The following is a 22256-nucleotide window of genomic DNA, read 5'->3' on the forward strand; positions in this document are numbered from 1 at the left end:
GCAGCTCTTCTATCCCATCATCGAAGTTGTTAGTAAATAAAGTGAATAGCTGAGTCTCCAACACAGATCCCGGCCGTACACGACTCGTCTCATTAAGTTGCTGGTCAACAGTGACCTCCGTGATTTTGATGGTGGGGTATTTAGAGATAGTAATGCTATTGAATATCCGGGGAAGGTTGACATATAATGTGTATCCCAATTACAACATGTGTCCTAATTACAGTTTGCATCCCAAAAGTAACAGCCCATTGGATCCAAGGGAAAGTGGCAAGTTGGATCCAAATTTGACTCAGTGGCAGGAAGCAAAAGGGAATAGTCGATGGGTGTTTGTGTGACTGGAAGGTTGCATATCCATAGATTGCCAAAGGTAGCAAGACAGGTAGGTAAGGTGGTAAAGAAGGCATACAGAATATTTTCATTTATTAGCTGAGGCATAGAATATAAGAACAGGCAGCATACACTAGAACTGTATAAAACACTATTGAGGCCATTGCTGGAGTACTGCTTGCAGTTCTGGTCACCACATTACAGGATGTGATTGCATTCGAGAGGGCACAGAGGAGATTTGCTAGGATGTTGCCAGGAATGGAGAATGTTAGCTACGGGGAAAGATTGCATAGGCTGGGGTTGTTTTCTTTGGAACAGAGGAGGCTGAGAGGTGATTTAATTGAGGTGAATAAAATTAAAGGGACCTAGCCAGAATGGAGAGGAAGGGTCTATTTCCCTTAGCAGAGAGGCCAATAACCAAGGGGAATAGATTTAAAATACTTGGTGGAAAGATTAGAGGGGAGTTGAGAAGACAGTTTGTCACCCAGAGAGTGGCGAGGATCTGGAACGCCTGAAAGGGTGGTAGAGGAAGAAAATACCTGGATAGGCATTGAGGTGCTGTAACTTCCAGGGCTAGGGACCAAGAGCTAGAAAGTGGAATTAGACTGAATAACTCTTTTCCAGCTAGCACAGATACGATGGGCTGATTGGCCTCCTTCTTTTCCATAAATTTTCTATGTTTACAATGTGCATCTCAGGTACAATTATCTAATCAGCTTTTTTAAAATTGAAATTCCAAATTTGCAGAAATACTTCAGACAGGGGTCATTGTAACCATTTATTAATGGGGATTCATATAGTGAACATTAATTTCCATGAAATGTGAATCGAGGTCACAGTAACTGCAGATTGTCCTAATATATCTGAACAAAGATTGTATCACAAACAAATAAAAATTTAAAAAAGTGAAATTAAATTCAATACATTTTCAAAGTTGACTATATTTAAGGAAAAGCTGTAATATGGGCTGTGCTGATCCACTGAGTGCCATACAGGTACCTCTGTGGGTTAATTACATCCTTTTCAATGCCCACACAGGACAGCAGAGACTGAGCAAAATGTCTAAAGGAGCCAATGGTCCCGGTGTTTGCTGAGGGGATTCCCCAGTTTGCTCGGAGTGGCTTTTAACAGTAGAGGTTGTGATGGTGTTTGATCAAAGAGAAGATCGGAGCACAGACTGTCTGAAAATGAGAGACAGTTGTCCAAACAATTAAACTGCTGAGTAACAGGTATGGCGAAGCACTTGACCATCTGAATTTTAAAACCAATGAATTTTACGTAGTTGCATTTCGTTTTCTTATTTTAAATTTCTCACGTCTGTTTTCAAATCCCTCCATGACCTCACCCCTGTCTATCTCTGTAATCTCCTCCAGCCACACAATCCTCTGAGATATCTGTGCTCCTCCAAATTTGGCCTCTTGAACATCCTACATTTTAATTTCTCCACCATTGGCGGCCCTGCCTTCAGCAGCCAAAGCCCTAAGCTCTAATCCCTAGAGGGATTCTCTCCTTAAACTTCTCTGCCTCTCTCGTTCTCTTTCCTCCTTTAAGACATTCCTTAAAACCTCACGCTTTAACCACCTGCTCTACTATCGCCTTATGCCACTCGGTGTCAAATTTTGTTTGCTAACACTCCTGTGAAACACCTTGGGATGGTTTATTATATTAAAGGCACTATGTGAATTCAAGTTGCTTTGTCTTAAAACTCACACATAGGTTTTGTATCAAATAATGTATGTTACTGACTTTATTTAAATTTTAATCGCACTGTAGTGTGTGACTATGGATATTGTTCAATGTGAGTTTAACATGAGATTTGCATCAAATGCAATCACCTGATCAAACAATGGAACACAAATAGAGAGATTAAATATACACAGAATCTGTACATACAGGGAATAAAAACACCCAGAATAAAGATGAATATACACACTGAATACGTACAGAGTCCATATAGACACAGTAAATACGCACTGCCAACAGTTCACAGAGTAAGTACATAGACAGTATTGACATATACATATGGTAAATATATACACAGGAAATGCACATTTCCAATAAATACATAGCAACAGACAGACATCACACAATAACCACATATACATGCACATAAATACATGGACAGCACAGTAAATGCCACATAGTATATAAACATACACACTACATACACATTTTATTTCTTTTAATTATTCAGACACTGGGATATTTTATTTGGTTGGATAATGATAATAGAATAAAGTCAGGGTCAATATAAATTATAGTCCCACTTTATATTCTTAATATCTTTTCCCTAACACTGGCTAATGGGGGAGGGGGGGAGTGATAGTGAACAAATCAAATTGACATCAGCTTTTACCTTTGATGATTTTACATTTAGATCATCCTCTGATATTTACATATTCAACCGCACTGGCTCCTGGTACATTTACAATTTCCTCTTTCATGCCCTTTTGTCCTCAGTGACTTTAATTTTGTATAAAGCCCAAATCATCCCAAGACCTCAAAACTGTTCTCATATCTGGACATGCTCTACACTATCTCTGCCACCCTCCTGTGCCAGTCTGATAAGATCTCTCTCCCTCTATCTCTCTTCTCTTTTTTCAGTCCTTACAGTGTTGCTTTTCTCCATTTGGTCAAGAACTGTGGTTAATATTCCTCTAAACTTTCTTGTACCTTCTAAGCTCCAAACTACCATCCAAATGTTGCTCCTCCTTCCTACTTGGCTGCTGCCTTGAAGTCAATACTTGTTGTCTGTTCTCTGACTCCTACTCATCCTTACCTCTAATTAAATCAAGACAACAATAAAAAACAATTAAACTCTCATATCAATGTGTGGATACCATCCAGGACAAAGCAGCCCCCTTGATCGGCACCCCATCCACCACCTTCAACATTCAGTCCCACCACGAACGCACAGTGGCAGCAGTGTGTACCATCTACAAGATGCACAGCAGCAACTCGCCAAGCCTCTTTGACAGCACCTTCCAAACCCCCGACCTCTATCGCCTAGAAGGACAAAGGCAGCAGATGCTTGGGAACTCCACCACCTGCAAGTTCCCCTTCAAGTCACACACCATCCTGACTTGGAACTATATCGCCGTTCCTTCACTGCCACTGGGTCAAAATCCTGGAACTCCCTTCCTAACACCACTGTGAGTGTACCTACCCCACATGGACTGCAGTGGCTCAAGAGAAGGCAGCTCACCACCACCTTCTCAAGGGCAATTAGGGGATGGGCAACAAATGCTGGCCTGGCCAGTGACGCTGACGTCCCATGAAAGAAGTAAAAATGTATGCAGCAACTGGGGCACTGGTGTACCAGGCATTATGTCCATTCACAAAAATTGGAGCTCTGATGACACATAGGCAGATTATTATTGAAGAGCATTGTCTTAATGATCCTCTGTTAAGAGCTGCTTCTCCTCAATGTCCATTTTGACTTCTCTAGCTAGAAAATCTCTTCCGGTCCTTTGCAGTTCCTTATCTCATTTATCCTTTCTTCCTTTAGAATCTTTAGTCTTAAAAAAAAAACCTCAGCGTGATTTCATCTGATTTCTGCTTGGCCATACTCATGTTCTGTGGCCTGTGCACCTCCAACTTGGTTTCTGAATAAAGAACTGTAAACATATATCCAAAGACAATAAATACAGAAAGAGAGCAGTACAGACACCCGGCCAATGCAGCTACACAGTAGTAAATACACCTGCATTGTACTCACCCGCTACCAACTTCCATAGATTATCTACAGGTGTTTTATTCAGAAGGAACGAGAGGAAAACTCTGAAATAGTTATCAAGAAATGCAAACAAAGTCGTTGTCTTTTTCCACCAGCAATTCTCTTGTATCTGCTGGAGGCTTTCTGTAAATGTCCTGATTGTTTAGCACCAGGTTTTACTTTGCACGTGTAGAAATTCAGCCACCTGTCTGTGTGGCTGAACTTGTCTCGCTGACTGAGGGGAACTGACCCCTCTCTCTCTGTGCGAGACCCCGATAGGTTTATTTAGTGGAAATTGGCTGCTGTAAGTTATAAATTATAACGTATCCGAAGCCAGTGTGCGGATTGTCCTGGTCTGGGTCTGACTGACCCGCAGGAGGCAACAGATCCTGGAGATTGAGTAACATCCCCTGAACGCTCTGTGAGGAACCGATTCCCCTACTTGTTAAAAAAATGACTCAAACTCAGCAGCTATTTTACATTCGTGTTTTACAGTCAGTAAAACCTGCCGGAAGCACACTGGTCTGATGTTAGCCTGAGCTGCAATTCACAGCCCCCGTTAGTCTGGGTGTACCCGAGTTAGCAGGAACTGCCCCGATCCCGCAGACTGCAAAGGCAGTAGCCTGAGTAGGGATGGTCTCCCTGCCTTTACACCGCACCGCCGTCCTATTGACCCTCCCTCTGTATAGTCTCTGAGGATGTGTTCAGTCTCCAGGTACCCCCTTGACAAATTTATCAAAGTTGTATGATAAATGTAGAGTCAGGTGCTGACTTTATATAAGATTATAGTCCATATCGTGAGGTTATGAGAGGGTTGAATTTCTACCAGGCTCTCTCCTAACTTTATTTTAGAGCCCAAGGGCCCTCCAGCTACACATAGGGACAGGATAAGGCCATTCAGCATCCCCAACCTGTACAATTGGATCATTGGCAGTTATGCACCTCAAACTCTATTTACCCATCTTTGCTCCTTATCCTGTGATATCCTTACACTCAAAATCTATTGATCTCAGTCTTAAAACCCCCACCGCCTTTTGGAGGAGAGAATTACACCTTTCCATCACACTCTGTGGGGGAAAAAGTGCTTCCTGCTTTGATTGGAGGGAATAGTTTCTTCATAGCTACCCTAACGAATTATTCTATCATTTTAAACACAAAACTCTGCTCCTACATCCAAGCCGCATTCACGGAATCCCTTTGTGATTGACCATATTGTCAGGTAGCGGTATTACTCCAATCTGAGGGCTGCACATCCAACTTCACAGATAAAGGTCTGAGGAAGTAGCTACAAAATCTCTGTTTGGATCTTTTCAACAGTCTCTTTCTCATTCCCTTTCTCGTTCTATTTCTTCATGTTTTGATGTCTTCTCTCGCTCTTTCTATCCATCTCTTTGTCTAGTCTTTTTTTCTCGTTGGCATCTTTCTGTTTATCACCATGTAATTCTCTCCGTCTCTTTGTGTTTTTCAACTCAGATTCTCTGCTCCTTATCTCTCATTCTCTTTGTTCCCTCTTTAACTCTCAGTCTCTTCTCTATCTCTATCTCTCATTTTCCTCTCTTTCTGTAACCCTCAGTCTCGCTGCTCTGTTTGTAGTCTCTATCTCTCTCTCTGTTCCCCACTTTCTCCAACTCTCAGTCTCTGCTCTGTTTGCATTCTCTCTCTCTCTCTCTGATCCTTTCTCTCTTAGCCTTTCTGTTCTGTCTGGAGTTAAGAACCTGTAGTTTGTGTTTGATCAATTCAACAACCCCCTTCCCACTTGAGTTCTGATTGGCTGAGTCTGAGAGAGAAGGAAAATCCGTAATTAAGTAGCTAATCTGATCCTGGGATGAGAGAGGGCTCCATTTCACATCACTCCTTCACACATGGTAACTTTGCACAACAGAACCTGTCTTCAGACCGCCCCGTCCTTCTGAGGAATCCGCCATCGCTTTCTCCCTCTTTTTTGCGATTCACCTCTGATTATTGTGATTACTATTCCCTGGGACGATGGTTCCCCAAGACACGCTTCACTCACTCTTACTCTTCAGCATCTACCTAAAGCTTTGCCAAGCCTGGTAAGTGGGAAGCGAGACTCTCCCTTTCTCCGTCGATATTCACACGTTTGGTCTCTTCCCCGCTCCTCATTGCTTTTACTAACTGATCACTTACTCTTCAAACAGAGATTCTTGGATTTTAGTGCCTTTCCCTCAATTAAGTTTTAATGAGTGGGGAGGGAGGAATCCCATCAAAGACTGGTTGAAGGATTTAAGACAAGAAACTCTCCCTCTCCGCCCCCCCCCCCCCCCCCCCCACAAAAAACAAAATCCCAAATATTTTCGGCAGGCAAAGTTGGGAGCTTTCTACAACTTAATCGTTTGGCTCTTTTTTTTCCAGGTCAGTGAATAATTTTCTTATGACTGGTCCTAAGGTAAGAACGTGTCTTTTTGATCTTCCTTGCATTAAAATGTTATAATAGCAATGATTTTTAAACGGTAATGATAAATGATGATTCAGGCGCTGTTACAAAGTGGGGAGTCCTGGGGCGGGAGGCTGTGTGTGTTACGGTTCTGATATAATAATATGGAGATTTTCAAAAGTGTGGTTTCTTACATTCTGGGTACGGTCTCGTTTATTCTTAACCCGTGCCCGCTCTATACAGACTGTTTTTAATTTCATTTGGAAACGGAACGGAGGGAACGTCGGATTTATTTTTTGAACAATCGGACGAATTATTTTGCTTAACAAATCTCATTTGAGAAACTGATGGGGAGGCTGAAAGTGACAAGTGGAAGAGGTATTTCACAAACAGCATCCTGGACACTTTACCGGGCTAGGGACCACCGCTTTCTCCTCACAGACCACTGGTGAGGTTTTATATATATATGTGGGAAGGTGGAGTTGAAATAGATCAGCCAGAATAGTGGCGCAGGCTCGAAGGGCCGAAGGGCCTACTCCTGCTGCTATCGTCTCATGCTGTTATGAATTAATAATCGCCCGTGTCTCCCTTAACCCCATTTTTTCACAGATAATTCATGCCTGCTGTTTTTGTGGGACTTGATATGTGCCAATAAATAACTCCCGCAGATCGAAGTTGATTTCCTGTTTAAACTGTAATGATACCCGTTCCCTCAGCTCCGAGTACAAGCAAGAAATTTCTTCCTGTTCGGTGTATATTTTGATGGGATGCATTTGATTGTCGATTGCCTTTTCCCACTTCCTGTATATGGCCTTTTGCTGGGCCTTTTCTTCTTCTGAAGTCCCTGCCTCCTAATCTCAAATCTCCATTTGTCCAGTTTAAGAAAGCAGAGTTGGGCCAGCTGTCCAGAATCCGTTCCCTTTCCCCTCCTGCTCACAGGGAATGTTGTGACTCTTCCCTGCCATCATTCCCGACTGAGTGCAGGGCTGAGAAAGCAGAGGGGGTCAATCGAATATTTAACCTCCATTTGCATGAATCGCCAACATAGAGCACATTAGCAGTTCTGACTCACTGTGAAATCTCCTATCTCTTACTCCAAGCCCATGAGGGTTGCTAAGGGGTCTGGGTGTGATTGGCCCTTATTTATGTCCTTCGCTAAGTAAATGGGGTGGAGTTAGATTTGGTTCTGACCTGTCCTGTTCCAGGTAGGCTGAGGGGCTTGGGTCCTACTGCTGCTGATTGTGCTGTGTTTGCTTTTTGCAGGCCTATCTGATTTACTCCAGCAGTGTGGCCGCAGGTGCCCAGAGTGGGATTGAAGAATGCAAACACCAATTCGCTTGGGACCTCTGGAACTGCCCGGAGAGAGCGCTGCAGCTCTCCACACACAGCGGGCTGAGGAGTGGTAAGAGGGGTTGGAAGCCAGAACTGTAAACGTTATCCAAAATGCTTTATCATTCCCTGTGTATCAACAGCCAGGTAGTGACCTTCTCCATCCATACACACACACACACGCTGTCAGGGGAATGACAATGTAGTCAATCTTCTAGGCACACAGATTCCCAGTCACCTGCACATGTCGAGAGCAGACAATCTCCAATACAAATCTAAATTCCAAATCTGAGCATTTTCTGATCCACAACCCTACACGAATCATACACACTCCCACAGAGAACCCTACACATACACACAGGGGTTCAGGTCTCAACGCATCTACCTGTAACTACCTCAGAAGTATGATACAGCGGGTGGAAACACTCAACAACATCTGTAGAGAGAGAGAAACGGAGCTCATGTTTCAGAATAAGTGGGGTTCTGGAGACAAGCTGAGTGTTCCCAGTATTTTCTGTTTTTATTTCGGACTTTTTCCTCTCTCCTTTCCTCCTCTTTCCCCACTGCCTGTGTTACTCTCTCCCTCTCTATTCTATAACACAGTGTGGGGATGTGTTGCTCAGCACTGCCTTTTCTGTTTCTCTCTCGCTTTATGCCAGTCTCTATATATCTGCCTCGACCTGATTTTTTTTTGCTTGTATCCATCGCCTCTATATGTAAGGTTCTGTCGGTAGTTTTCTCCTTGTGTGTAACTCTCTGTGTCCTTGTGTGTCTGTCTTTTAGGAACAGGAGGAGGCCATTCAGCCCTTCGAGCCTGTTCCGCCATTCAACTAGATCATGGCTGATCTGTATCTGCATCCCTGGATATTTCTCCATATCTTTCTGTCACTGCTTCTTTATCTGTCTGTTTCTACCTCACACACTATCCCTGCTTCTTTCCGGATTTATCTGTTTAGAAGCCCCTCTGCGCCGTCACAATAGCCTCACTAGGACTCCCTGTCTGCAGAGCCACAGGACACCAACCCTTATTTTACAACCTCTTCTCTGCTGCTGTTTCATCATTCACCTGGTTTCAACAGCTTCACTGCTCTGTTGCTTTCCGCCACTCTCCCATTGTTTAGCTGCCCATTCTCACTCTGATCCCCCCCCCCACAAAACAACAACCCATCAACCCACCCAGCAACCTCCATTTCCTCCTTCGGATCATCTCTTGAGCTATAGATAAGGTTCCCCTGTCACAGCTTAACCGGATATTCTAAGAGAGAGCAACAGGACTGTTCTCTGGCACGTGTTGTCGACCTGATGTAAGTGGAATGGACTAAGAGGTAACAAGGATTCATTTCTCCCGCCAGCAAACCGAGAGGCTGCCTTTGTCCACGCCATTAGCTCGGCGGGGGTGATGTACACATTAACTCGAAACTGCAGCCTGGGAGATTTCGATAACTGTGGATGTGACGATTCGCGGAATGGCCAGTTGGGTAAGTGTTGACACTGAATCATCTACCGTGTAGGAGCTGAGAAATGGTTGGAGCAGCGGCCATGGCAGCAATAACCGTGCTTTTTGCTTTGGGGCAGGAGGACAGGGCTGGCTGTGGGGAGGATGCAGCGACAACCTTGGCTTTGGGGAGACCATTTCCAAGCAGTTTGTGGACGCACTGGAGACCGGGCAGGATGCGAGAGCGGCCATGAATCTGCACAACAACGAAGCCGGGAGGAAGGTAAAGATCACACCTCTTCCCCACCCACCCACACCCAATACCTGGCACATGGGAAACCTTAATATTAGAACCTGGAGCGAAACAGTGCTTATCCAATCTGCCTGGTTAACCAAGATTGGGCATCCCAACAATTAGCCGAATTTGTTGGTTAACCAAAGTTGCCTGTATAATTACTTAATTCTTAGCCTATTTACATGCAGCACAAGGTTGGTTTTGAAGATCAGTAATCCAAATTTTTCTGCATTGAAGAAACTAATTCCCAACAGTTTACATAAACAGGGTCCTGCTCTCTTCCCACCTCCATCCCTCATACAGACTCACTAAGGTATGGTTCTCCTGCACTAACGGTGAGTTCTAAGCAATATGTGTGCGTTGAAAGGACGGATGGAAGTTTGAAAGTGCTCAGGAGCAGTGAAGTTAGGTTAAGCCGTTCTTTTTTTAAAAAAAAAGCTTCCTCGAAAAGTGGTAGCCAATCATTATATGTGTTTTGTGCGGTGGATAACGATCGTGAGGAAATGTGCTAATAGATGTGAAAATGTTTACTTTCATTTCATGGTTTGCTCATCACAAATTACATCCCGTGCCTATACATGAAACTTGTGTGTCACATTTGATAACAAATTACAAATCAAAAACAGGAACCCATCATCAACTGCTCCCAAAATAAAGAAGCAATAAAACCACTCCAAATAGCTTTTGAATTGCTTCAGAACCCCTATTTTGGTTCTGCACTAATTTGAGCACTTATTAATAATCAAGTTTGTAACATAAAGACGGAGATGTTTATATGAACAATAGTTACTTTACAGTTCTGTTCTAAACTGTAATAACTGCTGGAAGAACTGTCCCATTATTCATGTTTGGAGAAGTTCTGGATTAAAAATGCTGAATTTAAAATATTTTACCAAAGAGTTCTGCACTAAGTACCGTTCCAGACATATTTGATAAAGACGCGTATATGAAAACGTTAAACTGATGGTTTATATATTTCTTTGCCTTCGCTATTGACAGACAATTAAGATACAATTCCCCTACTGCATACTAGCTGTGGTATGTGAGGGAACTAATATATTTATCCATCTGAAGTGAGTAATGGAAATATTGTTTGTCTGTTTCGTTGTCAATCTGGAACTAATCAAAATACTAATTTACTGTGTCTGGGGGGATTCATAAACGTCTTTCCGAATTCACGGTAACGTATGCACACCTTCCCGATCCCAAACCTCATGTATGACAGAGAGGTACCTCAACCAATACTAAATCACATGGTACCCAAAGATCACATATAGGATCGGCAGTATTCTAAGTTATTGTATCATAATGAAAAAGTAAAACTATCATTAAATTACTCATACTTTGTTACAACTTCTTTTCATTTTAAGGGGTTTATATTCCACCTTTTGAGCACAATTTTAAATAATTATGAGCTCATTTTTTAACTCATTCGTGGGATATGGGCATCGCTGGCAAGACTAGCATTTATTGCCCACAATAAATTTATTGCCCACAATATTGCCTACTTGCCCTTGAGAGGGTAGAGGTGAGCTGCCTTCTTGAACCACTGTCGTCGCTGTGTTGAGGTTACTCCCACAGTGCTGTTGGGTAGGGAATTCCAGGATTTTGGAAGGAACAGTGATATATTTCCAAATCAGGATGGTGTATGACTTGGAGGGGAACTTGGAGGTGATGGTTTCCCCATGTGCCTGCTGCCCTCATCCTTCTAGGTGGTAGAGGTTTGGGACGCGCTGTTGAAGAAGCCTTGACGTGTTGCTGCAGTGCATCTCTTGACCAACTGATAAACAGAATTGCCAGCTGTGAACCCCTTCAAGATGTGGTGACAGGCTGGTGTTGATTGGCGTCCCCTCTCTCTCTCTCTCTCTGCAGGTCAGAGGCTGGGAATTCTGCAGTGAGTAACTCACCTCCTGACTCCCCAAAGCCTGTCCACCATCTACAAGGCACAAGTCAAGAGTGTGATGGAATATTTGCCTGGATGGGTCCAGCTCCAACAACACTCTAGGAGCATGATACCATCCAGGACAAAGCAGCCCGCTTGATTGGCACCCCATCCACCACCTTCAACATTCACTGTGATCCCTGAGCAAGAAAGCTGCTTGGCATAGCCAAGTAGACACTGTTAAAGGCTAGACTACAGCATGGCTCTTAAACATTATGCTACTTGGTCCCAATCCTTCAACTCCCTCAGCCATTAGCATCTTTGAGAAAATTATTGTTTTCTTAAATCACAGATATATAAATTATCTTATACAATACTATCTTCCATGGCCTTGCCCCAGTTGACACCACTCTCAACTCTGAGTCAGAATATTGTGGGTTCAAAGCCCCCTTCAGGGACTTAAGCACAAAAATCCAGGTTGACACTCTGGTGCAGTACTGAGGGAGTGCTGCATTGTCGCAGTTGCCGTCTTAACGATGAGACATGGAACTGAGGCCCTCTCAGCTCTCTCAGGCGCATGCAAAAGATCCCAAGGCACTGTTTAAAGAATAGGAGGGGTGATCTCCCCAGTGCCCTGGCCAATATTTATCCCTCACCATCACTAAAACCTGGTCATGATCACATTGCTGTTTGTGGGATCTTCCTGTGTGCAAATTGGCTGCAGCATTTCTTACATTACAACAGTGACTACACTTCAAAAGTACTTCACCGGCTGTAAAGTACTTGCGGAGGTAGTGAAAGGCGCTATATGAATGGACGTTGCTTGTTTCTTTCTGTCATATGTATTTATTGAATAGATGGTAAATTTAAAAATCTTTATTCCTCAGGCAGTTAAAGGCACAATGAAGCGAACTTGTAAGTGTCACGGTGTGTCTGGCAGCTGCACGACTCAGACCTGCTGGCTTCAACTACCCGAATTCCGAGAGGTGGGAAACTACCTGAAGGAGAAGTACCACAAAGCCCTGAAAATTGACCTACTGAAAGGGGCGGGCAATAGCGCCGCCAGCAGGGGGGCAATTGCCGAGACCTTCAGCGCCATTTCCAAGAAGGAGCTGGTTCACCTGGAGGACTCCCCGGATTACTGCCTGGAGAACAAGACCCTTGGGCTACAGGGCACGGAAGGGAGAGAGTGTGTCAAAAAGGGGAAACAGCTGAGCAAGTGGGAGAAGCGGAGCTGCAAGAGGCTGTGTGGGGATTGCGGGTTGGCCGTCGGGGAGAGGCGAGCACAGATGATGAGCAGCTGCAACTGCAAATTCCACTGGTGTTGCGCGGTGAAGTGTGAACAGTGCCGGAAAACCATCACCAAGTATTTCTGCGTGAAGAAGGACAAGAGGTCTAGGAATGACAGTGCCTCAAAGAGGAAGGAAGCGCGGCTTGGCAGGAGACACTAAAGCCATCCCCTTGAACTGATGAGTGACAATAAAACAAGACTATTAAAGAAAAAAGGCAACCCTTCCTGGTCTCAAATTGGCCAGCGTTAGCAAAGCGAGAAGTAGATGTTAAAAGAAGCTCCCTTTAAGAAGATGGACAGATTTCTTTCAGTCATATAGTATTGTTCCTTTTTTTTCCTGAAGTGTTGCGAAATATAACGCAGCTAAGAGAACAGCAAACTGTAAGTACAAGTGATGTAGTGGGTTATTGGACTGAATTTCCAGCTATAGTAAAACCTACACCAACCATGTCTTTAGAGACCAACAGCTCTTGTTGGTTTGCCAAGACTGCCATTTAGAACCTTCATGACACATTTTCAGATCAATATGTTTGCAACCCTCAATCCTTGACTGTTTTCCCTTTTGTGTACTCCGCATCGTTGCCCTCCTCCACTTTACCTTGTTTCTCTTAAAAAGAATTGCATTTATATAGCTCCTTTCACGACCAACGCGCTTTGCGGCCAATGAAGTACTTTTGAAGTGTAATCGCTGTTGTAACACTCCAGTGCCATCCAGCAGACAAGACAGTCGACATTTGGTTTTTACACAAATCCTCTGCCAGCTTCATCCTGAGACCGGCTGCTGGGGGAGGGGAGTGAAGGGGGGGGGGGGGGTTAGGGGTGACCAGTCAAGGCCAAAATGCCTGTTTAGTCTCTCTCCCTCTGCTGGTTTCCATTTGGCATCCATGAAAGTACAGGAACCCCCTGTGGGAGGACTCAGAGGAACTTTTATCCATCCTTTTGGAAGGCTGATTAATAAAATGCACCGACTGAACTGTCCTACAGTCCTCAGTGTTACAATGGAACTTATCTGGTTGCGCCTTGTTCCAGTGTTCTGGCTTGAAGCCACTATTTTGGAGGTTGCTTTTTGGGATCATGCCCAACAACAATTATGTAAAGAGGATTGTCCATCAATCTTGGAACTTGTTCCGTACCGCACAGAATGCAGGAATTACTCTCGGCTCCAACAACTAGACCAGAGAGAAGTGTGTTTCCAGCAAGTGGCTGAACTGGTCAGGGTTGATTAACGTACCCACATGTTCTGACTCATTGCCAGTGGGTGATGATGGCCAGGGGCACACTCAGAACATGATAACTCCACTCGAGTGAGGGCCCCGATTCAGCAAAGTATCCTGAATGCCACCCTTATGGGGTTTATTCCCTGTAAAGCATTATATTTATCGCAGGGAGGGCTGGTCACAGTAAATAGTTGGAAGTAATTGTTTTAATTTAGTTTTTCATTAAGAGGACGGAATTGGAGAGAGGCTGCAGGCATGTGATGGCGCATGAAGTGGGAAAAATGGCAAAAAGGAATGTAATTATGCTCTGTTTTAAAAGGGGCAACAAGGAACCTAGGAACATGAGTAGACCATTCAGCCCCTCGGGCCTGTCCCACCATTTACTTAGATCATGACTGATCTGCTATTTAACTCATTCCACCCGCCTTGGTTCCCTTCCCCTTCGCTAATACATATCTATCTCAGTTTCGGTTTTCAATAGACTCCCCCCCCCCCCCCTCCCCACCCCAGCCTCAACAACGTTTTGGGTCGAAGAAGCCTGGACGTGCTGAATAAATATTACTAAACCCAGTCTGTTGGGCGCAGGGGAGGGATTTTTTTCCCATTGAAATGACCTTTCTGCTTGCGCCCAGAGCAGGGTGAGGTAGTTGGGGACAAGAGTAACGATCTCCTCTTGCCAATCTACAGTAAAACACAATGCATCCTCCCGGGGTAATGAACAGGAGCCCAGCTCAGCTTGGATTTGAACCAATGTTCAATCCGATTGACTCTCCACGTGTGTCCAGTCCCGACGGCCCAAGGCCAATTCTCGACCTTAAACCCTGATCATTTGATTTATCATTCGAGTCTTAACGATTTAAACCTGACAGTTTCCCGGTTCATATGGGGTGTAATCACACATAAAGCTGGGCTCAATTCTCAAATCTTTCTGCTCCAGAGGGGAAGGAACACAAATAAAAACTCTTATTAGTGACGCGCCGATTATGTTAAAATGGTACAGGGAACACAATGCAAGTTACAGGCGTTGGAATCTGTAAACGTTATCCTGTTTTGACAAGCTTAATAAGCGGAGGATCCTCCAACTCCACGGTTAAGGACTATTTAATTGTATTATATCCAGAAACATTAAGCACTTTGTACATCGTTAATTTATTGCACGGTATTTGCAGATGTTTTGATGCTCAGAGTCCTGGTTGATTAGTTGTTTTGAAGTGTAGCTGTTATGCAGTTTGTCATTAAAGGTGGTTTAGGTCTTTTGCTCCCTTTTGGGCATGGGACTGTTTCCTTAATCTCTCGCCCCGGTTATTTGTAGATTTTAGCTGTTCTGTGTTGCAGGTATTGTGGGCACGGAGTGAAACTCTGGGATAAGTCGGGTTGATGCACCCGGGGGGGTGTTTCAGTTTGTAGTTTGGCGGCTCCCGTTCCACCAGCAAATCGAATATCTCATTCAATTACTTTGCTTGCGTCTCTGTGCATTTTCCAAACCAAACCAAAAGAATGGAATTCAGGAACATACAGAAACTCTAAAGTATTAATGTCAGCCCGGTGCCCCTGGTTAGATTATCCCATGACGCTTAAAGCAATCGGTGTTAAAAACTGTATTTTTCAAATGTATAAAATAATATTGCAGTCCTGATTTATAACGCTAACAAATTGGAGTAAGCTAAAAGTGAAAACTGTCATCAGTCTTGCTTTCTTTAAGTTCTGGTAAGGATTGATGGAAGTAACTTTAATGACTAGGGGTGTACACATAATAGAAGCAAATGTAACTGCTATATGAAAGCATAATTCATACTGTTTTAACAACATGGTTCAAATTTCTAGATTTCAATGTCACCGCCATCTTTTTGTGATCACGTCCTTTAATCCGATTTTCCAGTATTTTCACCTTTTTCTTCTTCTGTCGCCGTTTTCAATCACTTTCAGAATCTGAAATGAAATTTAACAAAACACAGCAGTAACATTGGCACTGGGGGGAAAAAAACTTTGCGAATTTTGCTTCCATATACTGTTTATTGTTCGCTTATATCACGTGCACACCCACAGTTATTAAAGGTTAAATTTGCTCAATGACTATATCAACACGCTGTATATTCACAAACCGCATTTTACATATAAAAGCCAACACTTGAGATATACACACATTTATATATATATATAAATGTACACACAAACATTTTGTATACAAACAACTTCAGCTTGGATGCGGTTGCATGTTTAACAAGGAGTGAATTGTAATATTAAAAATGCCTTAAATTCAAACCCGTATAATTCAGAACCTTGCTTTCAATCCAGTTCTGATACATTATAGCTTCCAATGAGACTTGAGATTAAATTATTTTCTTGGATGTTTGAATCAAATATTAGGCTCTAAGATTTGAGCTTTAATATAAATTGATGGTTTTAGAGAGCTGAATGAGGTCTAAAATCGTTAGTTTAGACATGAATTGCTTTTGCCCCCAGTTTTTACTTCCAGGTTTTTGTAACTGGAGAAAGTCATCTGAAACGGGTGTGAATACAGAAGAGGTAACCTCCAGAACACGGTCTCCTACCGCCTCCAAGCACAGACGACTGTAACCAGCTCAATTCCCACAGAATACTGCGAGTAAAACTGAACCAAAAGGCAGGCAGAAGGTTTGCGTCGGACCCTGTCAGTTTGGGATGCATTTCGAGTCCTGCTGGAGGAAGCAAAATCTAGCACTCTCCAGTGATCCATCACTGACTGCATACAATTTAACCGACTTGCTCAATTCCACACCCGTGCTAATTCTCTCCAATTATTCACATTTCCCTTTAAAACTCTTTTCATCTATTTTGATATACAATAGATTTTCGAAACCCATTGAAATCAAAGTGTAAAAGTACCCCCTCACATTTAACTTTCACATCACTCCTGATTCCTGTCTCCTAATACACCAACTGTATTCAGAAAAGTGCAGCCCATCTCAGTGTTAAATTCCATTTTTAATATCTGTCTCCAATGCAAAATGTTAACGAATGACAAAGGTTAGGAGAACGGAAACCAAATTCTCCTGGCGATGAATAATCCCATCCCACCTGCTCTTTCCCCAAAGCCCGCATTTTTTCCCCTCAAGTATTTATCCAATTCCCTTTTGAAAGATACTATTGAATCTGCTACAATCACACTTTCAGGCGGCCCACTCCCAATCATATCAACTCGCCGAGTAAAAGGATATCCCCTCATTTCCCTTCTGGTACTTTTGCCCTATAGATAGACCCCTCTGCGTATTATCCGCACAAATCCGATGCAGCAAACGTGTATCTATTCCAGTTGCTGTGCCCCCCCCCCCCCCCCACCCCCAAACTCTCTCTTTCCTATCCCCTTTCGCTGTTTCTACATTCTGTTGAATACGCCTCGTCAGTTTGTATGTAATAGGTACAGCTAACTACACACGGAGAGAATGGGCAGCAGTATCTATAGTCAGAGATTAGATAGACGGAAGAACGGAGCAACAGATGCGTTCGAGACACAGAGAGTGGGATTCCTCTCCCTCCTCCCGAGAGAGGACAGGGGCGAGACAAGGAAGAGCAGCCGGAAAAAGCAGAGTCCAAGGAACAACTCTTTCTCCATTTGCTCAGGTTGGTGCCTTGTATTTAGGAGCTTTCTCGTCGTTTTTGGCCGGTTTGTACCATGTTAGTTCCCGAGGCTGACACCGACATCCTCTGTCCCGCTGTTTTACCGAAGGCGTTTACATCGTTTAAACTAAATGGATTAACATCACTACAAATGGGTCGATGTTAAACGGAGCCTTCATTAGAATAGTAGAGGGATTTCAGAGAAATGGATGTTGGAATTTCCCGCAGCAAGCTTTTATTAAAAGCCGCTTCCCGGTTATTTCACAGAGCCTTTCAAATTCGTTATTGAACGGGCGCATTGGCAGAGAGACATATTCCACCGGGGAGAGGTTAGGACGGACGGTGCAAAAGCGGCGCAGCTCAAAATATGCTGCTTCCGTTAAAGGTGAGGAGCGACAAAGATTGCCAGCCTGTTGGTGTAGCCTCAGAGACGTGGGAAAGGCAAGAATAGGCTGTACAGTGCAAATAAGCTTTGGAAAGGTGTAAGTGTTAGAATAGACTGGGCTATTGTAGCCAGTAGAGAGAGAGCTCAAGACTCCAGTGTAGATAGAGGCCAAGATTTAAGAAGTGGTGTCTCTTAGGGCGTATGTTGCATTAGTCCACTGAAAGCCAAGAGAGTCTCAGTGATTAACACCTTGGTCTGACCCTTCCCATTGCCATTGGAGTCTCTTGCTCGAAGACATCCATTGAGTTTAGGTAAAGCAGAAAATTACCTCAGATTAGTCCCCTGCGTTAAGTAAAATACTTGGTTTCTAACACTGTTTTTGCAAGTAATATTTCAATTGGTGGCAAGCATAGTATTTACTCAGGTGTACGGTGCCCTGAAGTAGACTATGCTCCTGTTTTCTCCCTTCCTGGCTTTTTTGGGGAATTCTATGGGATGGAACGCAACTAACAGTCTGGAAATTGGAGAAGTATCAAGGTTTGTAATACTAATGTAAAGTAATACAAACAATAAATACAAGTTTAAAAGACTTTAGAGGAGTTGACTCAGAGCCTCTCCCCCAGACTCCATCCACGTTACAAGCTCCCAATCTATTTGGTCATATTAGCATTTACCATGCAAATTCTATTCCCATTGTATGACCCTTAATCTCCATGGAATTCCTCAACATTAGCGCGATTTCAAGTTGCTTTACTGTATAATGCAAGTTTAATTAACTTTTGGGAGGATTTAAGTATTAAACAGGCAGGCAAGACGTATCCCTGCGTTGCTTCATTTTGCATGCAAATCCCTTTTTCACGCTACCTTAGATCTCCCCCTTAAAGTTTGGGAAAATGTGCGTCTCTCCTGAGGAGTTCCGTGCACATTTCTTGCCCTGCACATTGCTCTTTCACTCATCAAGGCTTCCTTTATTGACGTGACAATGACTCAAGACTTAAATCAGCCTCCAAATCCGCAGCTGCTGAACAATGTAATCTCCCCTTTCTTTCAATGAGCTGGCTGCTTGAAAGAACTTGGGAAAAGTATTTGCATAGTCTCACACTGTTCACTGAATAGAAGTTAGTGCAAGTATTATACCAGAACAAGTGGCTTTATCAACAAATGCTTGCAAACAACCTCAAAACACACACGATCACTAAACCCAACCGAGGGGACGTGATGTTATCTCCATCAAAGATTAAAGTTCCATTCACCTCTCTCAGGATACTTTTTGCCCACAGTTCCAAAAGTTGAGACGATTTTCTTTTGGGGAGGTGGGGTACTTTTTTCTCTCTCTCTCTCTTCTTGATCTGTTTTGTAATCCAATGACAAATTTTAATGTAAAGCAACAGTTTTTTTTAAAAAAAAGACTGTCTTAAACTTGATTCGAAGTGACGTTTTGTGGAACCAGAGAGGCTGGCTTTAATCACAGAATCAAAAATATTACAGCACTGAAAGGGGGTCTTTGGATTCATGGTGCCCGAGCCTGTGTTAACACTTCGACTGCAGATGTGCACTCTAATCCCAGTTCGCTACCCTTTCCCATATCATTGTCTATCTTTTGGCACAGACTTATCCAATTCCTCTTTACATGCTGTTAAGGTCCCTGCCTCATTGCTCACTTGTCGATATGTAAAGCACTTAATCGTCTGTGAGTGAGAACATACAGTTTAACACCGCCCCCTTTCCCAGGTATAACCTCAGCAATGATATTAAGGATATATTTATATATTATTCAGCCTGAAACAGATATTTCTAAAGGAGTGGCAAACAGTGACCCAGCTAACTGCCCTGGAAAAGTGGTAAGACGAGGGGTGTGAAGGTGAGCATCACATTTTACCAATGTTTTAGAAATTCTATGAGTTGATTGGTTGTTGGTTGTCTTTAATCTCTGGACCCAAGTTTGAATTCAGCCCAAATCAATAACTGCTTTCTCTGTTGACAGTAAACATGGTTTATAAAGGGAAATGAGTTCCGTTACACAACGCCAGTGTCTAATTGCACCCCCGCCCAACGTTCAATACGAAGAGAGAAACTGTAAAATATCTGAGGAATAAACCCAAAGTTTGGCAATGATCTGCATATGTAAGAATTTTGTTAACACAGTTTTGGATCAATGTAATTTTAATGGAAATTTCCCCTCGCTCACTAAATTCGGTGGATAAAGCATTCTGATGTATAAATTGGACACCACTTTTGTGCGTGTCTACTTTTACAGCAAAATGAGCAAACGCAAGAAAACTTTTCAGTACGTATTTACAAAATGCAAACTACCCCTTTCACTGTTCTCTTTAAGAACAATGTCAATCTTCCCTGAACAGACATTTGTGACATTTTTCAAGGGCAATTAGGAATGGGCAATAAATGCTGGACTTTGGCCGATGCCCAGATCCCAGGAACGAATATATATATATATATAAATAAAACCTTCGACACGTTAGGTTTGGATGCACGATTAAAAGCTGCAGTAACCTTATCAAAATAGATTCCACTCACTTTCTTAAGTCTAAGACAGTTGGCTGGAGATGCTTTATCTGAAGGACAACCACTGAACACTTGTATTTAGGTGTGAATTGGATTGTGGGGGTATTCGAGTTTATAGTGAGAAGTGTGTTTGCCAGTGAAACAGATATTGCCGATTGAAGCCAGCTGACAGTCAGGCAATGTGTTTGAATTTGTCATTAGGATTCTTGAGGACTTCAAGATAATGTAGCCGAATCTTAAAGGAAGATTAGGAGATGGTGCACTATTGTCACACGTCAAAATGGTATTGTTCCTTTGATCACCATTGATTTGCACTCCTGTCTTCCAATAAGTTCAGTATAAAGCAGTGGATCTTTATGTATTCGTTATTTCTTCTTGTCTTTCTGAACAATGGTCCGATTAAAGAATTCGATTAGAGGCGGAATCATATATCTTTAAGTGAAAGGCTGCATCTAGGACAAGTTAGTGTTTCATTCCAAGAGACTACGAGAAATCGATCGAGTAGATATTATAGATGTATTGTAAATTATAATTTGTCCTGTTAGTGTTTTTGCTTCTGTATATTCTTTAATTGTAAATAAATTTAATTAGTTCCTTACCCTGTACCAATCTGTTTTAATACATGATATTTTCCATTCTAATTGAGATCATACATTAAGTCCAGTACATAATTTACACAGATATACACCGAATTTACAATATAGAGACGGGCCAGTTCGGGTCGACATATACCCTCCACATGAGCAAATGGCTCTAATCACGATTATCTACCATGTTTGCAAATTCCTTCAGTCCCTTTTCATTGGTTGGTATTTTTAATTCAGTTTGGTACCCTCCCTCTAATTCCACACCCCTTAATCTTCTAGATTAATCTTCCATGTGGTGTGGTACCTTATCAAAGATTAAGTCCATGGACACTATATCCATTGCATTTCCCCTACATACCATATTTTTACCTCCTCAAAGGATTGTCATTTTATGACATTAAGGGCGCTATATAAATTCAAGTTGTTCCTTTTGAAATATGTGCCAACTTTTTTCTCTCTTATCTAGATACATTATAATTTTATCCTTAATTAAATACACTAACATTTTCCTTACCACAGATGTTAAACTAACCTGGCATGCAATTAAGTATTACATTGGCCATTCACCAGTACTCCAGCATACAGCTCCCAGAAATAGAATTTCTAAGGCCTCGCCAATTTTCTCCTCAGGCTTCAATGATGTATCCCATCAGGCCCTAGTGCTTTGTTTTCCTTTAATCTAATTAATATATCTAAAATTTTCCTTGTATCCATCATGATGCCACCTCTCAACCACCTCAGGATTCACCTCCTATCCAATACCCTTCCTCTTTAGTGATCAATGCAAAGCAATTAAAATATCTCTGCCATTGTTTTGATTTTCTACAAATGGGACAGTCTTTCTTTCACTGATGCACTTCTAGAGTAATTTACTGCTTCATTTGATATCAAACCCCAATGACAGCTCTATACCTCCAGGTCCCATTCAGGGGTTAAAGTGGCTGTTAATCATCATCAGTACCTAGAAGTCCTGCAAACCCCACTTGATTTAGGTATCAGATTACCCAAGCAGGGCTCAAAACATTGATTCCATCCCAACATCCCAATGCCAGATGTGTCATTTTGAAACCAACACAAAATAAACCTACTTATCTCCTCTTCCCTCCCCCACAAGAGGATAGAAATTGTAAAACATTAAACAACATACAAGCATAGGCATGAGCCCTCACTGGATGGACAGCAGATACATGGAACTCTTCCTGACTGGCATGTGAGCTGCATGAATTATGCAAGTGCATTGTCATCGTTCTCCTAACCGCAGAATGCACATACACATTA

At 42.7% G+C, this 22256-nt stretch overlaps 1 protein-coding gene across 1 annotated transcript; it reads left to right on the forward strand.

Annotated features, from left to right (window-relative positions):
- Positions 1 to 6419: 6419 nt before the first annotated feature.
- wnt8b (wingless-type MMTV integration site family, member 8b) lies at positions 6420 to 12829 on the forward strand. Its single transcript, XM_068020342.1, has 5 exons — positions 6420 to 6449; positions 7701 to 7839; positions 9119 to 9244; positions 9342 to 9484; positions 12266 to 12829. Exons 1-5 carry the CDS (start codon positions 6435 to 6437, stop codon positions 12827 to 12829), a joined length of 987 nt encoding a protein of 328 aa, XP_067876443.1. The 5' UTR covers positions 6420 to 6434.
- The last annotated feature ends 9427 nt before the right edge of the window (positions 12830 to 22256 follow it).

This window comes from Heterodontus francisci, chromosome 42 (assembly GCF_036365525.1).
Source record: "Heterodontus francisci isolate sHetFra1 chromosome 42, sHetFra1.hap1, whole genome shotgun sequence".
In the NCBI taxonomy this organism is placed as follows: domain Eukaryota; kingdom Metazoa; phylum Chordata; class Chondrichthyes; order Heterodontiformes; family Heterodontidae; genus Heterodontus; species Heterodontus francisci.

Coding starts and splice junctions, on each gene's coding strand:
- wnt8b (XM_068020342.1), top strand. Junction 9,245..9,341: donor TTCGCGGAATGGCCAGTTGG/GTAAGTGTTGAC, acceptor GCTTTGGGGCAG/GAGGACAGGGCTGGCTGTGG. Junction 9,485..12,265: donor ACAACGAAGCCGGGAGGAAG/GTAAAGATCACA, acceptor TTTATTCCTCAG/GCAGTTAAAGGCACAATGAA.